Here is a 20,122-nt window from a genome sequence, read left to right on the forward strand (position 1 = left end):
AATGAAATATTGGGAAGTGGGTACCTTGGGGACAGCTGCCATTGTCCTCCAGGTTGCAATCTTCATCTGGAGTCCTTGGCTTTCCACCTGATACCAAGGTTAGACCCGCAGAGGATCAGACAGACACATGCTGGTGTCTCCTTATTTTCCCACAGAGTCCTTTGTGGTTGTGCACAGCTCGGACGCGAGTTCTGTATTCTGATTTTCAAGTGATGTTGCTTCATGACCATCAACATTAGAAAACTATGAGGCTCTTCAGCTGCTTATTCACTACCCAGCTCAGAGAGCCTTGTTGTTGGAGGTTGAAAGACAGAAACGTCTGGGAGCACTTGTTCCAACGTGGAGCAGAGGGCCCGTTCTCAGGCTCCTGTCAGAGTCCAAGTGCTCGGGGTCGTGCTGGCTCAGCATGAGGACCCGGTGTGGGTGTGAGACTCCTGGGAAAACTTCTGTGCCCCATCCTCAGGGGGCTCGAAACCTGGAAGGGTCCCAGTTGGTCCTGAGCACATGTCAGTGTGGTGTCCACAGGGAGGGCTCTTCTTGGCCCAATCTGTCTCCTCTTACCCTTCTGAACACACCACAGCAAATACAAATATAGGGCATGAGCTCTGTCACCGAGCTCTCTGGTCTGTGCTGTGACCACAACTCGAAGTGACGAGTCAAACAGCATCGGGAGGACACGAGGCAGGAAAGGGCTGTGGCTGAGGCAGGACGGACACTTTGCTGTGTGCAGGTGAATTCACAAGAAACCACCCTGTAGCTTGTTTCTTTGAAAAAGGAGGGATTATGAGAAAGAGAAACAACAAAACTTTTTCTGCTGTATATGCTGAGGTATACATTAAAAGTGTCCCTTTATTCCTTGTTACAGTTGTATTTATAGCATTTTTCATGAGTAATAAAGCACTTTAGAACATCGGTTTTGCTCATGCCATGTAGCGCAGTTGTTTACAGCCTCAGCCCTATGCACCAAGGTTGTGGGTCGGACCCGATGTCAGGACACACACAGGTCACCCAGCGAATGCTTGGATACGTGGAGCAACAAATGGATGTTTATTTCTCTATCCCTCTCCAGTCAAATCAAAAAATAAAACTTTAGAAACCAATACCTAAAAATTTAGAAATATAACATCTGTTTATGGTAGTATTGGACTAAAGCAATGAAAGATGTCCTAATAGACTGGAAGAAAGAATCGCAGATAATAGCAGCAATTGTGCAAACCACTGAAAATCCCAGAAAGAGGGCAAGTGCCTGATGCTACCAGATGGTTCCGGCCGCCTCTGAATTCTCCCCCGGTGCCTCTCCCTCTGCCCCTGGTATCTCGGGATGGTGAAGATTCAGGGCGAGTGCACACAGACATGTGGGCTCTGGAGGGAGGGGGTGCACCAGCTCGGGCCTATGAGTAAGGAAGGGAGCTGAGCCCGGGCTGAGAGTGGCAGCAACTGGGGAAAGTTCACCTGTGTCCCTGCTTCTTGCTTTGTTGGCAGCTGGTGCCAAGTGGTGAACGGACAGTGACTGACACCTGCACTGTCTGTGAGTCTTCCTCCTTCTGATGACCCCTGGGACTCAAAGCATAGGAGAAAGGGGCCCATAGTAATACTGCTCCCTCACTCCAGAGCCCTGAGGCCAAGAGTTCCAGGACGGGTCCCTCCACGTGGGATCCTTGGAGGACCCTGTTTGTTGTCTCAGGTTTATCACTACGACCAACCAACATCTGAGAAGAAGTGAGGGTGTGGGGCCAGGGCTCAGGATTCCTACCCCTGGGAGGGTCGGGGCCCTTGTCCTCACGGGGCAGGGCCCAGACATTGTCATGTGATGTCACTCTCTGGGAGACATGGGACTTAGTGATCTGACATCCCCTGTCTTCCATCTGTAAAGACACCTGGGCTCAGAGGGCACTGGCTGTGCCCAAAGCCTCAGATCCTGAGAGTGGCTGGTCAGAGCCACTCACCCCTCCTGACTGCAGTTCATGGGTTAATGGCAGACACCTGCACTGATGTGCTCATAGGACAGGTGGCCCTGAAGCCCAGGGAACAAAGCAGTGTCGCTGGTCTAAGAGAAGGGGACACATTGTCAGACACTTTGGCCATCCTGTGCTGTCAGGTGAGGCTGGTGTCTCCTGCGTGTTTCAATGCATGAAAGTCCATGTTGTCTTGCTTTGTAAGGGATAGTGCCCTCCTTTATGTTTTAGATGAAACTTTTACTCTTTTTATAAAAATTAAGCTTATTGGGGCAACATTGTTTAATAACATTGTACAGATTTCCAGTGTACGATTCCCTGACACATCATCTGTGTATTGCACTGTGTGCCCACCACCCACAGTCAGGTCTCCTTCTGTCACCACACATTTGGCCCCCTTTACCCTTTACTGCTCCCCTCTCCTTCTCCCTGGTGAGCACCCTGCTGTGCTCCGTGTCTGTGGGATTTTGTCTGACTCCTCCTTCTGGCCGGTGGGCCTGGAGCTGCTGTCATGCAGAGGGGGTCTCAGGACGTGCTGAGCCCACTGCAGCCTGGCTGACAGCTCATGAACTTAAGGGTTCAGGAGCCCCTCATTTCCTCTGTGTCTCTCAAAACAAACTATTTTTTGGTTTTGTTTTCAAGTTTTATAACTTGAGGACAACCACAGACCTCTTTGTAGGGGGCCTGAGATCTGAAAGGGTAGAAGTCCAGAGGATGTGGAAGGGGAAGCACAGGTCAGGCAGAGTTCAAGGCCTTTCTGAGAAAACCAGCACTTCCTGGTCCACAGGCCCCCAGGTCCTCCTGGTCGAGGTGTGTGGTTGCCACTGGCAGGGACACCATCGAGTCACAGCACACTCACACAGAGAGGGGGTCCCTAATTGTGTTGAGGAAGGAACAGTAGGAAGCAGGAGAGATGGGGAGGAAAGGAGGAAGGCATCTTCCGAGATTCCGAGGGTGGCTGAAACACCGTTCCACACACTGTGTCACTGAAAGTCACAGAAAGTTCTGATCCCATAGTCCTAGGAGTCCTGCATCAAAAGGTTGGCTGAGCTCTGTTCACTCTGAAGGCTCTGTGGAGGGTCCTTCCTGGCTGGTTCCCAGTTTCTCGATGCAGCTGGCAGCCCTTGGAGGTCCTTGGCTGGAGGCTGCCAGGATCAGACCTCTTGCCTTCCACCTCTGACAAGGAGAAACCAGGATGTGCCCCCCAACACTGACCTTGGACAGCCCTGAGCGAACACTCCAGTCCATCACTTACAAGCCCTTCCTTCCACCCAGCAGCAGACAGGACTCCCTGACACTCCCCGAGTTTCCCTGACTCTGGAACCCCTTCCTCTTTCCTCAGGGGTCCAATGACAGGGTCCTCAACTCATGTGAGAGCTCACCTTTAACATTCAAATTCCCAGCTTAGTCCCTCCAAGGCCACCTCCACCCCTGCCCCCATGTGCCCCAGAGTTCCCCCAGTGCCTGTCCACCCCCAAGTCCACAGCCACTGCCACACGGGAGGTATTGTTTACAGCAGCACCCACTTCCTGGAACCAATGCCAACCCAGTGAAGGAAAAGCTCCATGTTCTACATTTTGTTATTTTTTCGGTCCCCTTTATTGACTTTATTGTGTGTGGCACTGGGGACCACAATGATACAGGGATCAGGTGCACAATTCTACAACACATCATCTGTACCCTGTACTGAGTGATCACCACCCCAAGTCAGGTCTCCATCCATCACCCTTTATCCCCCCTACACCTGCCTCCACGTCCCCCTCCCCCCTCCCCTGGGAATCCCCTGTTGTCTGTGCCCATGAGTTTTTTCCTTATTTTTAATTTTTGGTTCAATCCATCCACCTCAACATCCACTCAGCTCTACCCCTACTTCAAATGGCTGTCAGTGTGCTCTGTTGTAAATTCCTCATTTTACCATCAGGAATGGGAGCTAAGAGAGGTTCACTTCTGCTCCCTGAGGAAAGCCATGTCCAGCCCAGAGGCTATGAATGTCACCGTATTGCTAAAAGGTCTTTGTAGATGAGGATCATTCATGGTGGGGTAACAGGGAGATTGTCCTTGACTCTCTGAGTGGGTGGGTCCCACACAGAATCAGAATGGCCCTCAGAGGAGGGGGCAGGGCAATCTAAGGAGGAAGAAGCCATGTGGTGACAGCAGCCTGGACTGGAGTGGCGCAGTCATAAGCCAAGGAACTCTGGCAGCTTCTAGAAGGGGGAGAGGTGAGAGGGATTGTCCCCTGGAGCCTCCAGAGAGACCAGCCCTGATGACACCTTCACTTTATCTCTGTGAGACTAATCTGAGGCTCCCGCCCTCCAAAGCTGTAAGAGAATGTATTCACTTTGTCCTAGGCCACTAGGTTATCAGTACTTTGTTGTGGCAGCAATACAGAACCGACACACCATGGCTGACTGTTCATTTGTGGAGGAGTCAGGACAGTGTGAGTGGCCATTCCTTTCACCTCCTGTTGTTATTTCCATGATGCTGTAGTAGGTTTGAGCTTTGAATTCATTGTAGATCACAGCAGCAGAAAATGTCATGAGCTCCAGAAGGTGGACCCTGATAAAATGTGAAGAAATGTTTTTTCATAACCCAACCTTTGAAAAATACATATACATCCACTTGTGTGTTCATATGATGTAAGTAATAAAAAGAGGGGACAGTACGAAAGGAAGCTGTGACTTTCTACAAAATTCATGTCCTTGCTTCTGATGGTGTGGAAGGAGCAGCATCTGGGGAGTAGGGACAGCAACTTCAGGAGTCACAGGTGGGGACCAGCAGCAGGGGGGCAGGCGGCTCACATCAGAGCTGGAAGTGGACAGGAGCCCCTCGTGATGAGGAGCATGGCCACATGAACAGTGAGGAGAGAGGTGAGACAACTCTCCTTCTGTCACAGTCTCCTAGATGCTGCCTCCCCTGTGTCAGGGTTATGGTGGGATTACCATGTTCTAAGGGCTCCTCTGCACCAGTAGCCTCAATTCTCTTCCCATTTGAGACCCATATCCTACCACTGCAGCATCTGTGGATTCTCTCAACCTCTTTCCTCTTTCCTCTGGGGAACTGAACTGTGCACCTGAGCATCATTCTTGAAGAACAAGGAGTTCACCAGGAAAACATGCAAGGCAGCTTCTGGCAGGACAGGGTTCACTCAAGGACTGTGCAGAGTGACCTGAGACTGGGCCATGGGGGGACGGGTTGAACAGGAGATGAGGTCCTGGCTGTGCTGCTGAGTCACACCCGTGCAGCAGGGTCAGGGTCAGCCCCCTGGAGAGTGACCTGTGGGGCTGCACATGGCCCTGTGCTGAGAGGGGCCCCTCAGGTGGGTCAGGGCTCTGTCAGTGGCATCCTGAAGTCTTCTGATGTTTAAACAATGTGCCTGGCTTTTGCTGTGTGTGAGCCAGACCCTTCTGAATTTCAAAGCCGGTCCTGCTCTGTGGAAGCAGAGCAGGAAGGCAGGAAACTGATACCTGGGATCTTCATGATGACCTGAGTCATTAGCACCAATAATTGCTCCAATGCTCTGGACCAATGACATGTCATGAACACCCTCATTTCCAGATCTTGCTGCTTCCCTCCATGGGCACCAACCCATTGTCCCTGGGGACAAGGGGGACTTCCTAGGGTCTTCTTAGTACCTACCCGAAAGCTTAAGAGTTGATGGATAAAATTTCAATCTGTTGAACCAAAATAAATAATAATAAGAAATGTTGTTATGGTGATATAGCAGATGACTGCAGCATTGTGTCCACTGTGAGAGTTTTGACAAGAGCATGACAGACCTCCTCTCGCTGGAAACTGGTTCCGGAGCCTGTGGCATCTGTCGGCTGGGTGAATCTCAGACAGGTGCTTCTGTCTGGGCCTGGGGTGGGGGAGGCAGAAAGGGTGGGAGGGAAATTGGGTCTTCTCCCTGGGAGCATCTGTACCTGTCAGACCCTGGGCACGTTCAAGCTGGCAAGGACCATATGAAAAACCACAGAGGGGCTGTGTGGTCACAGAGACTTTTCCCCAAACCCTCCTTCCTCTGTTTCCTGTGGCTCCCAGTGGTGTAGACCCCTTAGGCTCTGCACCTGAGTCCTGTGATTTCTGAATGAGGAACTGAGGCCCTCCTGAAAGACTGGACTCAATGCCCACATCACACAATCAACACCAGCACCCAAGGGCACCTCAAGTCATGTGCTCAACTTCCTTTTCCAGAATCACCTGGATGTTGCCCACAGCACAGCAAAGATGACCAGATGCTGGACTGGACTTTCTGGGCAAGACTTGGTTCATTTAATAAGGGCCTTTGGGATCCACCGCCATCATCCAAAATACTGAACATAGTTTTGGAAATTTTGGTGCAGGAGTGGACACATTGACCCAAGTTTGGAATTGGGCAAAACTGTAGCACCACCAAATTATGGGTCAGTGTTTCTGCCTCTTTAAATGCAAACAGGAACTCCCCTGGCTCCACCTAATCTCAGCTTCCTGGCTCAGCACTTTCAAGGGTGCTAACTCTCTCCTCACAGTTAAAGCACAAGCAGCAGCTGAAAGAGCTCTGCTGGGGAAAACCCAGGAACTCCTCAGCGGGTTGAAGGGAAGGTGAGCCTGGCTGAGACCCAGCTGAGCCATGGGGCTGGGAGGGCAGTGGGGCCAGGGCAGGTGCAGGGGGTGGTTCTGGTCTGAGGAGGCACCAGGGACTGTGCCAGCTGCACAGTGGGACAAGTGTGCTGTCAGAGGGTAGTGGTGGGGGGCAGGGAGGAGAGTAAGGGGCTGTGTTATGAACACAATGTCCTGAGTGTCATATGGACAGGACATGTGTGTGCTGATGGGGGTGCTTCCTGCGTTTGCTGGTGTGATGGACCCTGGTGCTGCTGCTGAGCCTTCCTCCTCCCTTGATGGGAAACTTGTGTCCCCAGGGCAGGTGGTCAGAGCTGATGGCCATGTAGAGACCAGGCCGTCCAGGTGCCTCTGTTCACTGCCAAGATCAGGATCCCAGGCCATGTGGTGACACTCTGGGGGTGGCCCTCATCCCTGGTGGCAGAGGAATCTAGGACACAGGGTCCATCACTCAGCAGGGAGAAGCTGGGGCCCCACCGTGTGACATGGGCAGTGAGGAGAATCCCAGGGGAGTGCAGGGCTCTTGTGTGGGAGCAGGGCAGAGAACCCCCACTTTCCCCTGCCCAGGCTGGCGTTCCTTCAGTTCTGGGTTCTGGGAGAGAGGGGATGCCTGCCCCTGCCCGCTCCCTGTCCAGCTTGATTGGTGAGATTTTAGAGTTGGGGCCAAGAGGGACTCAGGCAGAGGCCACTGTGGGCCCTGGTCAGGGAAAAGTGGGAGCCAGAGGGACTTTCAAATGGACCTATGTGCTGCCATTACCCGTGAGCACCATGACCTTGAGCAAGTGTCTCAGCATTTTTGAGCCACATCATGTCCTTATTTTAAAAGTGAGCATAACAGCCCCAGCCAGGTTGCTCAGTTGTTTGAAGTGTCTTCCTGTACTCCAGAAGGTTATGGGTTCGATCCCCGTCAGGGCATATACATAGGTTGTGGATTCAGTCCCCAAGGGGGGTGCGGGCCGGATGCAACCAATCAATGTTTCTTCTCTCTCACATGGACATTTCTCTCTCTCCTCTCTTTTCTCTCTAAAATCAATGACCATATCCTTGGGTGAAGATAAAACGTCAGAATAATAAAACGAGTTTCCTTGCCAGCTCTTTTTGGGGAGTAAATGAGATAATGCAAAAATATTTATCTTGGTGCTTGCTACAGAGTGTTCAGTAGTGGTGATCCTACACCCAGACCAAATTTCTAGTTGTGGAAATTTTAACTGTTTCCTGATAAAGGGAAGAGTAAAGGGAACTTCGACCCTGGACCAAGCTTCAACAGGCACCCTCTGATGCCCGTCTGGTTTCACCTGTAGACTCGCCAGTCCCTCCCCGCCCCACAGTGTTTGGAAGCAGGTGTCAGACGTTGCTTCTGTTTACCACTGAACATTTGAAACCACTGAAAAATATTGCCATTCTCAGACTTCAAAAAGCAACTACAATTTTTTTAAGCAGAGTGAATTTTTAAAAAAGAGTTTATTTATTTTTAAAGAGAGGGGAAGGGAGGGAGAGAAAGGGAGAGAATCATCAATGTGTGGTTGCCTCTCACATGCCCTACTGGGGACCTGGCCTACCATCCAGGCATGTGCCCTGACTGGGAATCAAACCAGCGGCCCTTTTGTTCGAAGGCAGGTGCTCAATCCACTGAGCCACACCAGCCAGGGCAGCAACTAGAATTTTTAAAAAACTGTTACCACCTGCATTCAGACTTTACTGATTTTCTCATAATTTTAAAAGTTGTTTGAAGTAGGATCCAATAAGATCCATAAATCACAACTGTTTCATATCTCCTAAATGTAATTTAATATGTAGGTTTCCAGCTTCCCCGTTGCTTTCTGGGAGTTTTCTCTGGGTAAGAAAGGGGGGTCTCTTGTCCAGTAGAGTCAGGCAGTGTGTGTCCTGTCAGTTCCATCAAAGGTGTCAGCTCGCCTGCTCCTCCCGTTCCAGCGTCCGTGTGAATTTCTGTCTAAGGAGAGGCTTGGTCAGGTTCAAGGTGGACTGATTTTGGGGGAACACTTCACGGGTGCAGCAGTGAACTCCCATCAGAAGGCCCACGACGTCTGGTCGTCAGTCTGTCTGTGACACTAACCGACACTAATGGCTGCCTTAGTCTCGTTAAGGGTCACAAGTGATGACACTCAAATGCTGTCATCCCTTCCTCATGTGTTGGGTGGAATAATCCTGTGAAAAGAAAGCTCCCCTCAAGCTCTCTCTCATCTCCACGAGGAGCAGGTGTGCGAGAGACACAGATGAACACCTGACTCTTCCCCTTTGTGTGTCGATGTGCAGAGCAGGGGGATGCTTTCTAGCAGATGCCCGAGGGAGCGATGGGCCACTTTAAAGAAGGCATTGCTATGACCCCATGGATTTCAACATGTCTGATGCTTTTCCATTCACTGGAATTATTATTGGTGCTCAAACTGTCCCATCTGGGTCCAGCTGGATTCTGCTGCAGTGGCCCTAAGTCCCTGTGACGAGATGCTAGTGAGTGGTGAGCACACCCGGGCTCTCTGGCTGACGAGGGCATGTGGGCCCCACGCACACGTGTCCGGCTCAGCCCTGGAATCGGTGCTTTCTCCTCAGAGCCCTGACCTTTGGTGGGAAGTGGCCTCTGAAGGCCAGAGCTGGGTGCTGAGGGGGCCCATTGTCACTGGGCTCATTCCTGTCCCTGTGCCTTTCCAATGGGCTTCACACTACACACATCCACAAGCAACTAAGATGAGGATTTTTTAGAACAATTGGAGGTCTTCTTTTTTAGGTTTTGCATTTTTGGTGATTTGAGTTTGTTTTTTTTTGTTTTTTTGGGTTTTTTTGTATATGGAACTTACTAGAGATGAATAACGAAATGACTGAATTTCCAAGTTTCACAGACCAGTTCCTTACGGCGCAGTTCATCCACCTCACAAAATACCATTAGATTTGTTTGTTTCATTTGCTTTTGACATTAGTATTTTAACGTATAATTTTTGGTGTGTAATTATGTAAACTACCTTCCTGGTTTCAAGATCAAACCTATGAAATCTATGTGCACCCAGGACACCCAACTTGCAGCCCCTGTCCCTGTCCCCCCCACTCTGTCTCTCCCATCCCTGCACAAGGAACTTTTGTGTCGGGTTAGTTTTCAGATTATCCTGCTGGTGCCTTTTCATGTATGTGAATAATGTACCTGTTATAGTTGATAGATGATGTTCACACCCCCCTTACTGGAGAGATGGTAGGTGAACTCCACATTATTTCCTTCCCCTGGTGGTAGACACCCTGGCGGTCTCCCCGCTCTGGTGCAGGGAGACACTTCTCAGTCCTTTTCACAGCCGGCCAGTCCCTCCTGGACTGAACACACCTTAGTTCATTCAACCTGTCGTCTGCTGATGGCCAGTTGAGTGGGTTTTATTTTTTGCTGCTGAAAGTGATGATGCAAAAAAGAGCCTTATGTATGACTTTTGCTGTAATTTTTGTCATCAAAGTTCAGGGACATAAGCTGAAATGGGGGATTGGTAAGAGGAGGGAAGGTGCCCGTGGACTCTACAAGGTATTGTTGGCTTCTGCTCCGCAGGGTTGGACTGTGGCTCCCTCCTCCCCAGCCGTGCAGGGGAGGACCTGCTGCCCCCGCCCCCTCCGGCTGACTCTCAGCACAGTCTGCAGTTCTGCCAGACCTTGGGGGGGCAAACAGCATCTCACCTCGGAAATGGAGGTGTGATTTAAAATCATTTTATTTAGTTATATTATCTTTGGTTTTGGTGTATTTTTGTCTACTATGAGTGTATGCTACTGTCTTTTGATATATTCAAGGCACATTTGAATTTTCTCTGAATGTTTATTTCCACCTCTTACTCCACTTTCTGTCAAGGTGTTGAACTTTAGTTCCCGTGCTTTTCAACATTCTTTGTATAACAGGGAACTTCACCCCCTTGATGTAAGTTGGAAACTGTTTTTTCCTTAGTTTGACATTTTCACTTTAATTTGTCTTGGGTGTTTCTTGTCTCACATTATGTGTGTGAGTTTTTTGTTATCAAACTTATTAGTCCTTTTCCTTACTCTGTGTCAGATCTTAGAAATATTTTCCGTACTCTCAGGTTACAGAGAACCTGTCCATGTTTTTTCTACTATTTCCATGGGTTCGCTTTCCCATGCAAACCTGGAAGGTAACTGAACCTGGTGGCGTGAGGCAGTGGAGGCAGTTCCCTGGCTCCTGTGTGGTCACCCTGAGCCCAGAGTCGCTCTATTGCCCACCTCTCTCCTCGTCGATGTGAGATGCGACCTCGTGTAATCTATGGTAGCACTGTAATTAAATGGAATGTAAATGGATACAGTATGAATAATTTGGTCTATTTCTGAATTTTCTGTTTGTGTTTGCCTGTTCTCTCTGTTCCTGCACCAGCCCCGTTCGTCTGCAATGACAGAAACTGTGTGTTTGACTCCTGGTACAGCTGGTCCTCCCTCCTTATTCCTTTTCTTGGCAGCGCTGAATAAGTTTCTTTTTTCTTTGTTCAAATCACCTTTATAATCCATTGTTTTAACTATAGAGAAATATTTATTAATTGCATTTTTATGAAATGTTTTAACCATGAGTCAGAGTTGAATCGGTCAAATGTCTTTTCAGCATCCGGGTAGTTTTCTTCGTCTATTAATGGGATGTGTTGTAAGAATTTTCTCATGTTTAACCATCCTAGCATTCCTGAAGTAAATCCCTCTTAACTATGGTGTGTACTTTTTTAAGTATGTAATAATATATTTAAGACTTCGTACTACTATTTCCAAATGAGGGACATCTGTAGCTTTATCTATTGGTGAAATCCTGGTTAGTCTTTGGGATCAATATTATACTTGATTCTCAGAAAGGCCTGAAACTTTTCCTTCTTTTGTGTGTGATCAGGGACAGCTCAGGGAGCACTGCAAGAGCAGAGCTGTGAGGTGTAGGTGTGCTCCCCTGGGAGAGACCTGGACCTGGATCTGGCACTCCTTTGTGGGGAAACTCTTATTTCCTCTGTAGCAATTGACCCCTGCCATCTCTCTGTTGTCACTAGAATCAATATGTATAATAGGGTAGTACAAATTTTCAATGAAGGGCAGAGAGTTGGAATGGTCCTCACTTACCTAAGCTGACCCCCCCCATCCCCTTCCCCTCCTCAGTGTCTTGCAGGAACCTGCACCCAGATTCTCTTGAACCAGCATGGCCGGCCTTCAGGACAACACTCTAAGGATCGTTCTGGTGGGAAAAACTGGATGTGGGAAAAGTGCGACAGCAAACACCATCCTTGGGAAAATAGCATTTGATTCTAAAATTGCTTCTGGGTCTGTTACCGAGAAATGTCAGAAAGAAGAGAGGGCCTGGAAGGGGAGGAAGCTTCTTGTTGTAGACACCCCCGGGCTCTTTGACACTGAGAAGGCACTATCGACCACCTGTAGGGAAGTCAGCCAGTGTGTTCTCTACTCCTGCCCCGGGCCTCACGCCATCATCCTGGTTGTACCTCTGGGCCGCTTCACAAAGGAGGAACAAAAAACGGTAGAATTGGTCAAGGCCATCTTTGGGAAGCCAGCCATGAAGCACATGATCGTCTTGTTCACTCGGAAAGAAGAATTGGAAGGTCAGGAGCTGAGTAGCTTTTTAGAATATGCAGATGAACGCCTAAAAACCATCATGAGGGAGAGTGGGAATCGCTGCTGTGCCTTCAACAACAGAAGTGCAGATGAGGCTGAGAAGGAAGCTCAAGTGCAGGAGCTGGTGGGGCTGATCGAGGCAATGGTGCAGGAGAATGGAGGGGCTCACTTTTCTGATTCCATCTACAAGTACACAGAGAAAACATGGAAACGTGTGGAAGAGGCACTGAACAAAATTGCTGCTCGACGAGCAGCTAAGGAAAAAAAGGTAAAAGAGGAATATGATCGAGGAGAGATATCAAAGCAAAAAATGGAGGAACAAATGGCATCCATAAAAGAGCAATATGAACACAAAATGAAAACTGTAAGGGAAGAAGGTGAAGGAAATATATTTAAAGGTATTTTCAAAAGGATTTCAGGTATGCTTTCAAGTATACGGCATAGGTTCTGGGACTGATGCAAATTTTATTTTTTCTTCTTAATTACTGTGATTTGTCAATGTGGTAGATTGTATTTTCCCAAACTGGCTATAACGATATCTGCTACCCCAGCTCTGCTTCTTGTACTCTGAACCATTGCTCCTTCTGTTGGGTGAAGGGGACTGTGTCCCCTCCTTGAAGTTCCATGGACTCTGTGACTGCTTTGATGAGTAGTGGCTGGTCTGACTTCTGAAGTTAGACAGGGACAGTGTCACCTTGCTCTCTGCGGTAGGTGCCCTTGGAACATGGCCCCTGTGCTGTGAGAAGCCCATGTTGCCCAATGGAGAGGCCCCAGGAAGAGGACTGGAATCCTGGCCCTATCCCCTGGCTGCTCTTCTGTCTTCCAGTGAGACCACCGGCCAGCCACGCAGGTGTGGCCACAGGGCCGTGGGCTCTCCAGCTGCCAGCAGAGCCGCCTCAGGGGAAGTTGCAGAGAGCAAAGATGGGCCATCCCCACCGCATCCCGCCCAGTTTGTAGATTCATGAGAAAAATTAATGATGCTGTTTCAAACCACTAAGCTTCGGGCTGGTCTGTTGTGCAGCGACAGCTCCCCAGAGCATCCTCCCAGCTCGTTCCCCACCCCCACAGTGCCAACGCAGGTACGGAGTGACTGAATGGGCACAATCAAGCCAGAATACACTGTGTAGAGTTCAAAAACTGAATTTAGGAAAATCAAATGAAAAGCCTGTGTGTGCCACGTGTCAGTCCCATCTGGTGGTGCTCATTTTCTCCATCCATGTCTACGACCCGGTGGTCAGTGAAGCAGCAGGCCTCTCCAGCAAGACGGTCCTGTGGTCCTTGGTGGACAGCAAGGTGCTAAACCCTCTTATTGCTTTTCTCTCTTTTCTTATTAATTTACCATCCTAACGTAAAATGTCCCTGACTGTAACTTAAAAATACATTCTGTGCCAACTATTTTTCCTTTGCCTCTGCAGATCCACACTCTGCCCCTCTTCACCATAGCTCTGTGCCCCAGGAGGTGACCTACATGGGCCACGTAGTTACTGAACTCGGAGGGTTCTCCACTTGGGGGGTTCTGTTCAACGATGAGAAATGGTTGTCACAACGTGGTCTTATTTATGTGTAGCAAGTGAAGGAGATGGGGGATACACATTCCAAAATTCTCTCTCTCAGCCCTGGCTGGTATGGTTCAGTGGACTGAGTGCCAGCCGTTGAACCAAAGGGTCACCAGTTTGATTCCCAGTCAGGGCACATGCCTGGCTTGCAGGCCAGGTCCCCAGTGGGGAGTGAGTGAGAGGCAACCACACATTGATGTTTCTCTCCTTCTCTTTCTGCCTCCCTTCCCCCTCCCTTCCCTTCTCTTAAAATAAATAAATAAAATCTTTAAAAAAAAAAAAACCCAAACCAAAATTCTCTCTCACAGAAGGGAGGCAGAGCCAGTGCTTGTGTTCGCTCACTGGTCAGTGCCATGTCGGCTTCCTCTTTGCAGTGGCTGCACTTACCTGGGAGGGCTCCTGCCAACCATGTCCTGCCTACAGCTGGTCTGCAGACACTGCGCTGCTGTGAACATGTGGCGAGAACAGCGCTGAGTGAGAGGGGCCCTGACCTGAGGTCCCTGTCCTGTCTGTCGACGTCAGTGGGGTCCCTGGCTCTCGAGCCTTGCTGGGCTCCTGCCAGTGGGAAGTCCGAGCAGGAGGAGAGCACTTGACTCTCCCCCAAGTACGTCATTAGAAGGATTGATCCATCTGAGCAATGCCCATGGTTGCTTCTCTTTCAGACACACCCTGATCTTTATTGTTGTATTTTTAAAAAATGCCCTCCAGTGCTTTCTGACACCAGAAACATCGCTCCTGAAAGCTGAACTCTGTCATTATCTAAGCAGAATAGTTTGTGTCCATACCTGATGAGTGTGCTAATGTATCACATTTACTAAATCACATGAGGATACAAGTCAGTGCCCTAAGGGATCTGACCCTCAGCCCAGGGGGTCAGTGGTTTGGGTCCTGGGGTTCTGGGTGTGGAAGGTTGTTCCTGATTTTGGGAATTGCTGTCTTACCTGTGTTTTCTCTCACGTGGCACTGCAGTGGTGCTGTGGCATCTGTGAGAGCAGCCACCAAATAGGCCACCTTGGAGCTCGTGAAGCTCCTTCTGCCCTCTCAGGGCCCACTGCAGAAGGAGGGAGGCATGTGAAGTTGTGAGGGTGGCCAGCAGGGTGGGGTACCAGTGACAGGTGGGACAAGGGTCTCAGCTTGGGCACTTCCTCCTAGACACTAAATTGTCGCACTGTGTTGAGCAGAGGAGCTGAAATGGGAGGAGCTCGACCTGGGACATGACTGATGGGTGAGTCAGCTGCAAAGAGGGGCTCAGCCTGGAACTGCCAGGATCTCGGGTATTGGTGAAGGTGGAGCCTCTTCTGGGAGAGGCAGAGCTTTGGAAATCATTCCTCTGTGTCCTTCACTTGTCACTTGTGAAAGTAGACCTGTTTCTTCCACCAAGACTTGTGTCCCTTTGGCTCTGGGTGTGGAGTGGTGAATCCACCGTGTCTGTTATACTAGGGAGGTCATGGGGAGAATGTGACCTCCAGTTGACCTGAAGGGTAGATGCCAGATCCCTGCCCCCTCAACCCATCCTCAGAATGTGTGGCAGCTTCCCAAGAGCTGCATCAGGGACACAGCCTTGGGAGAGTGACATGTTTTTGAGACCATCTGGATGGTGTAGGTGACTAAGCCCAGCCAAGGGACCTATATACACTTTTCAGATCTTGCAGGTGCACAAAATATTTGTCTTGGGGACCACCCACGACAAGCCTTGTAAGTTCCCTGGCTCATTAACCAGCCACCTTCCATCTGCAGTGGTCTGCTGCTATCCAGGGTCTCTCCCCATACCATGGGAAGCCTGGCTTCAGATTACTCCTGGGAGGTTTCAAACCAACATGTGTTTTTAAAACAGCAGTCTTGCCCTGTCTGGTGTGGCTTGGTGGATCTTACACCGGCCTGAGCGAACCAGCAGGTCACCGCTTTGATTCCCAGTCAGGACACATGCCTGGGTTGTGGGCCAGGTCCCTAGTAGGGGTGTGTGACAGGCAAGTATATGTTCATGTTTCTCTTCCTCTCTTTCTCCCTCCCTTCTCCCCTGTCTAAAAATAAACAAATAAATAAATCTTTTAAAAAAGAAAAGAATAAGAGCAGTCTCATCTATGTTTATAAATACATGTGAATAACAGAGTGCCTACACCAACAGTGCTCAAGTTCTTCCTCCTAAAAGGCATGTTGATTTTCTAAGATTCTTTCTAAACTGGGATTTGGAGTCAACAAAGGGCTCAACAAGTGCTCATGCTGCAGAAAATTGTCAGCACCTCCTGCTCCGGATCTGAGGCCTAGGCTCTGAGTCAGTGTCTCAGCCCCTCACGTGTTCTGCATATTCAATTGTATGCTCACCACCCAAAGTCAAGTCCTCTTCCATCATCGTGTGTTTGAGCCCTTTCCCCTCTTCTCTCTTCCCCCTCCCCACATCCCCTCTTGTAACCTCCAAATTGTTGTATCTGTGAGGATTTCTTTGTCTGTTTTTCCTGTTTGTTCTCCTGTTGCTCACTGTTTGGTATCCCACCTTTGAGTGAAATTATAAGCTTTTTGTCCTTTTGCCTCTGACTCATTTTGCTTGGCACAGTTCTCTCAACATCCATGCACGTTGTTGCAAATGGCAGTATTCCATCCTTCCTGTGGCTGAGCATGTTCCATCAAGTGCATGTGCCACAGTGTCCTTGTGCAGTCAGACATCAGAGGGCACTTAGGTTGTTTCCATGTCTTGGCTACCATGAATAAAGTTGCAGTGAACATAGGGATGCACATACCTTCTTTAAAAAATATTTTATTTATATACTTTTAGAGAGATGGGAAGGGAAGGAGAGAGGGAGAGAAACATCAGTGTGTAGTTGCCTCCTGAGCGCACCCAACAGAGGACCTGGCTGGCAACCCAGGGATGTGCCCTGACTGGGAGTGGAACCGGTGACTTTTTGGTTGCAGGCTGGTGTTCAATCCACTGAGCCACACTAGCCAGGGCACATTTTACATTTTTAAAAAGGTATGAAATATGGCCACTGTTCACATATCTTTTTTGCACACTCCAAGTCTCATATGTGCGTTATCATGAGAAAAGCACTTACTTCTTAAGTAATTTGTTCACGTGTTGATGCCGTCTCACTCTGGACCAGTGCCTGACTTTTCCTCTGCACTTTTCAAGAAGACTCCCTGCAGTTTATTTGGACATTTGAGAGGGGCCCGCACATCCAAGAGAGTGGACAGTGTGGGACCAGGGTCCTCCAAGCGGTAAACATCGGAGCGAGGCAATGGTGGGCCAAAGTTGCCCTGGAGGACCTCTGAGGGGCTCCAGGCTGAAAGGAGGGCTCAGGTGGGCTCTCCAGAGGGCACCGAGATTTTTCTTGCTTCTTGGGGTGGGCCTGTAACACTATGAACTTTCGTGTTAGAACTGCTCTTGCTGTGTCCCATAAATTTTGGGTTGTTGTGTTTTCACTTGCATTTGTCTTGGGGTATTGTTTGATTTCTTCCTTAATCTCATCGTTAGCCCATTTATTCTTTAGTAGCCTGTTATTCAGTCTCTGTGTATTTGTGTGCTTTTCCGGTGGGTTTTTTTTTGTTGTTGTTCTTGATTTCTAGTTTCAAACTATGGCAGTCAGAGGAGATTTTTGTTATGATTGCAATTATCTTAAATTTATTAAGACTTGCTTTGTGTTCCAGACTGTGGGCTATCCAAGAAAACGTTCCATGTGCTTTGGGAAAAACTGTGAGTTCTGTTGCCCCCGGGTGAGGTGCTCTGGACACATGCATTACATTCATGGGGGCCAGCGCATCCTGGAGGGCTGCTGTTTCCCTGTGGGATTTCTGACTGCAAGACCTGTCGTTGATGCCAGTGGGCTGCAGTACCCCACCACGACTGCAGTGCTGTTCGTCTTTCCCTTCCTGTCAGTCCCTCTTTGCCTCACACACCAGGGCTCCTGCACTGATGGCACAAACGCTCACACGGGTCACATCCTCCTGCCGGGCTGACCCTGTGGACAGCACGGGGCGGCCTTCTCTGTCTCCAGCACAGCGCTTGTGGTACAGCCTACTTTCTGTGCAGAGCCCTCTCCCATGGGTCAGTGGGGACAGCCCCTCCCCTCACCTCCTCTCTCCTCTTCCTGGTCCTCAGTGTCCTCACTTAGCTCAGCCCTCAAAGTCAGAAACCGAAGCAGGACGCAGATTTTGCAGGTAGAGGAATGTGGGTGATTGTGTATGTGTAGGGGGGAGTGCCAGGGAAATGTGGGGTGTGGAGCATCGGAGTCCCCTCCCCCGGGATCCGAGTTAAACCTCCCATCAGACTTGCTCTCAGTGCAGGTTTCTCCTTGCTTTCTGTGTCCTGTCTCTGCTGACTGACTTCGGGCTGTGACCTGCTGTAAAGGCTGAGCCCTGCACATTAGCCACTCTTACAGGTTTGCTGTTCAGAGGATATTTGTACAAATAAGTGATGCACTTCACCACTTAATGGAAATTATATATAAACTTGAAGCTTTCTGGGATGGAGCTGGGTGAGCGGGCAGATTGGGCTCTGAGGGCAGCTGGTGGGTGAGGGAGGCATCAGAAGCAGGGCTGCCACACCCAGGACCAACTGTGACTTTGTGGCCAAAGCTGATTTCTCAAAGTGCTGGGTTTCTCTTCTCAGTTTGCAAGGAGGGGCTTTCTATTCCCTAGCTGTAAGGGATAAATACATAAGTCTTCTTTCCAAAGGAGTGTCTGTCTTTCTAACTGTGTTTCAAGTGTGTATTCGATGGCTCCTGTCAGAGAAGCCTGCCCTTCCCAACTCACATTTTCAGCCTGTCTCAGGCAAGGTCCCCTCCACTCCCAGTTCTTGAAATGGCTCTCCCCACTGCCAAAGGTGTGTAGGCAGAAAGGAGACAAAATATTTACAATGAAATACCATGCTCCTGTGACACTAAGCATTGATAAATAAAGAAAGGGTAACCTTTTTCTCAGATATAGGCTGAACATCAAGGAAGCAAGAGGCAGAGGGAGTTTTGATCAATTTATTTATTTAACAAACATGTGTTGTGAAGAACTCTGTGTCCAGTAATGTGCTTGTCCCAGATAATAAGGGAATACAAGACTGGACACTGCCCTGGAGGGTCCATCGTCACGAAGCTTCCAACTGACCAGGGCAGAGTAGAGACAGCAGATGCAGAACTCCCGACTGAGATCTGAGCTCCATGGGTACCCCCGGGAACACTGGGAGAGCCAGTGGCTAGGGGACCTCAGTGCAGCTCTCCTGTGGGTGGTGACGCTGTTGGGGGGAGAGGTGTTGGAGAAAATAATCAAGGTGTAGTTTTAAAAATAGTCCGATTGTACAGGTGAAGCAGGACTGAAGATGAGATGATTGGTTAGGGGCTGTGACTGGGAAACCAGTCCCAGTGGCCTGACTACATCTGTGGTGGGAGCAGGGACAATTCTACATGTTTTGGAGGTCAAGTCCGTGGGATGGATGAGCAAAACTAAGGAGAAACTTGCTGTAGATGATCCCATGACTCTGCACGAGCCCTGGGCTGAAGGCTGAGGCCATCCATTGAAGGAGGGGGAGGGGAATGGGATCACCCCCATGACCTGAGGCAGGACCTGCTGGAGAGCAGGGAGGTCAAGGGTTTCCTGTGGCCAGTTCTGTGTGAGATGCCTATGAACTTGCTCAGTGGAGAGGCTGAGAGGGATATGAAAGTTCAGAGCTCTGGGGAGGGTCTAAGCTACAGATAAAGTTCAAATGGAGGTTAGAACAACAAGTTACTGAGGGGATGGGGGAAGGGTGTCCAGTGCCCGGAAGCCCAGCTGAGGGGGCACCTGAAGCCTGTATGTTTGTGCAGAGGAAGAGCAGGAAGCAGAAAGGAGACTGACCAGGGGAGTGGAGCAGAAGTGCTGGGAAGGAGGGGAAATCAAGTAGCCAGTCTAAGGGAGGAAGGGGCTGCTGGCTACAGGAGGCTCGGTTTGCAGTTACTCTCCATTTCCCTGAAATGAGTTGTTTCTTACCCACAGGACCTCACACGACAATGGCAGCTCCATTGCACAGCTCGAGTTTCAGCATCAGCGAACCTGGGACCAGCCATGGTGAGAGGGGGCTCGGGCTCCCCAGGCCAGGCTGAAGGAGGGGACCTGGCAGGGGCTCTCCTGTCCTATCTCCTACTCCCCAACTGAGCAAGACCCAAATACCCCCAACCCCACTTCTCATTTTGTCTCCATCGACTTTGCTCTTTCTTTCCCTTCGACCCTCCACCCTGGCCCCTCCTGATATGGCATCACTGCTCAGAGGAAGAGAGGTTACAGTGTCCTGAGTGATCCAGGCTTGATGAGGGTTCTTGTCTCCTACTTCCTGACATGCGCACACACTAGTAGGGCCAGCTGTAGCCTCTCTGGGTTTTTCTCTGTCCCTCTCTTCAGCCTCAGAGAGGGTTGGGAAGAAAGAACATGAGAGTAATTGAGTTTTTATTCAGGTTCCTATTGATTCAGATGGTAGGT

At 49.7% G+C, this 20,122-nt stretch overlaps 3 protein-coding genes and 1 pseudogene across 4 annotated transcripts in view; all 4 read left to right on the forward strand.

The window, feature by feature from the left end:
* The window catches only part of LOC114507465 (GTPase IMAP family member 4-like), a 658,105-nt gene that overhangs the window by 634,096 nt on the left and 3,887 nt on the right, over positions 1-20,122 (forward strand). The window contains exons 1-2 of one of the 2 annotated variants that reach the window (XM_036011024.1): positions 17,786-17,839; positions 19,643-19,714. The exons of the other annotated variant lie outside the window; for it this stretch is intronic. Of the exons in view, the coding sequence (XP_035866917.1) occupies positions 19,657-19,714 (58 nt within the window). The 5' untranslated portion in view covers positions 17,786-17,839; positions 19,643-19,656. Of the gene's footprint in view, positions 1-17,785; positions 17,840-19,642; positions 19,715-20,122 lie in introns of those variants that run through there. 2 annotated transcript variants of the gene reach the window in all.
* Positions 1-20,122, forward strand: part of LOC114507468 (GTPase IMAP family member 7-like) — a 265,099-nt gene that overhangs the window by 188,257 nt on the left and 56,720 nt on the right. The window lies entirely within an intron of this gene.
* LOC114507466 overlaps positions 1-20,122 on the forward strand; it is a 199,746-nt pseudogene that overhangs the window by 149,159 nt on the left and 30,465 nt on the right.
* On the forward strand, positions 6,447-12,954 carry LOC114508202 (GTPase IMAP family member 7-like). The gene is made up of 2 exons (XM_028526212.2): positions 6,447-6,533; positions 11,667-12,954. Exon 2 carries the CDS (start codon positions 11,707-11,709, stop codon positions 12,589-12,591), a length of 885 nt encoding a protein of 294 aa, XP_028382013.1. The 5' UTR covers positions 6,447-6,533; positions 11,667-11,706; the 3' UTR covers positions 12,592-12,954.

Source organism: Phyllostomus discolor, chromosome 10, assembly GCF_004126475.2.
Source record: "Phyllostomus discolor isolate MPI-MPIP mPhyDis1 chromosome 10, mPhyDis1.pri.v3, whole genome shotgun sequence".
NCBI classification, from domain to species: Eukaryota; Metazoa; Chordata; class Mammalia; order Chiroptera; family Phyllostomidae; genus Phyllostomus; species Phyllostomus discolor.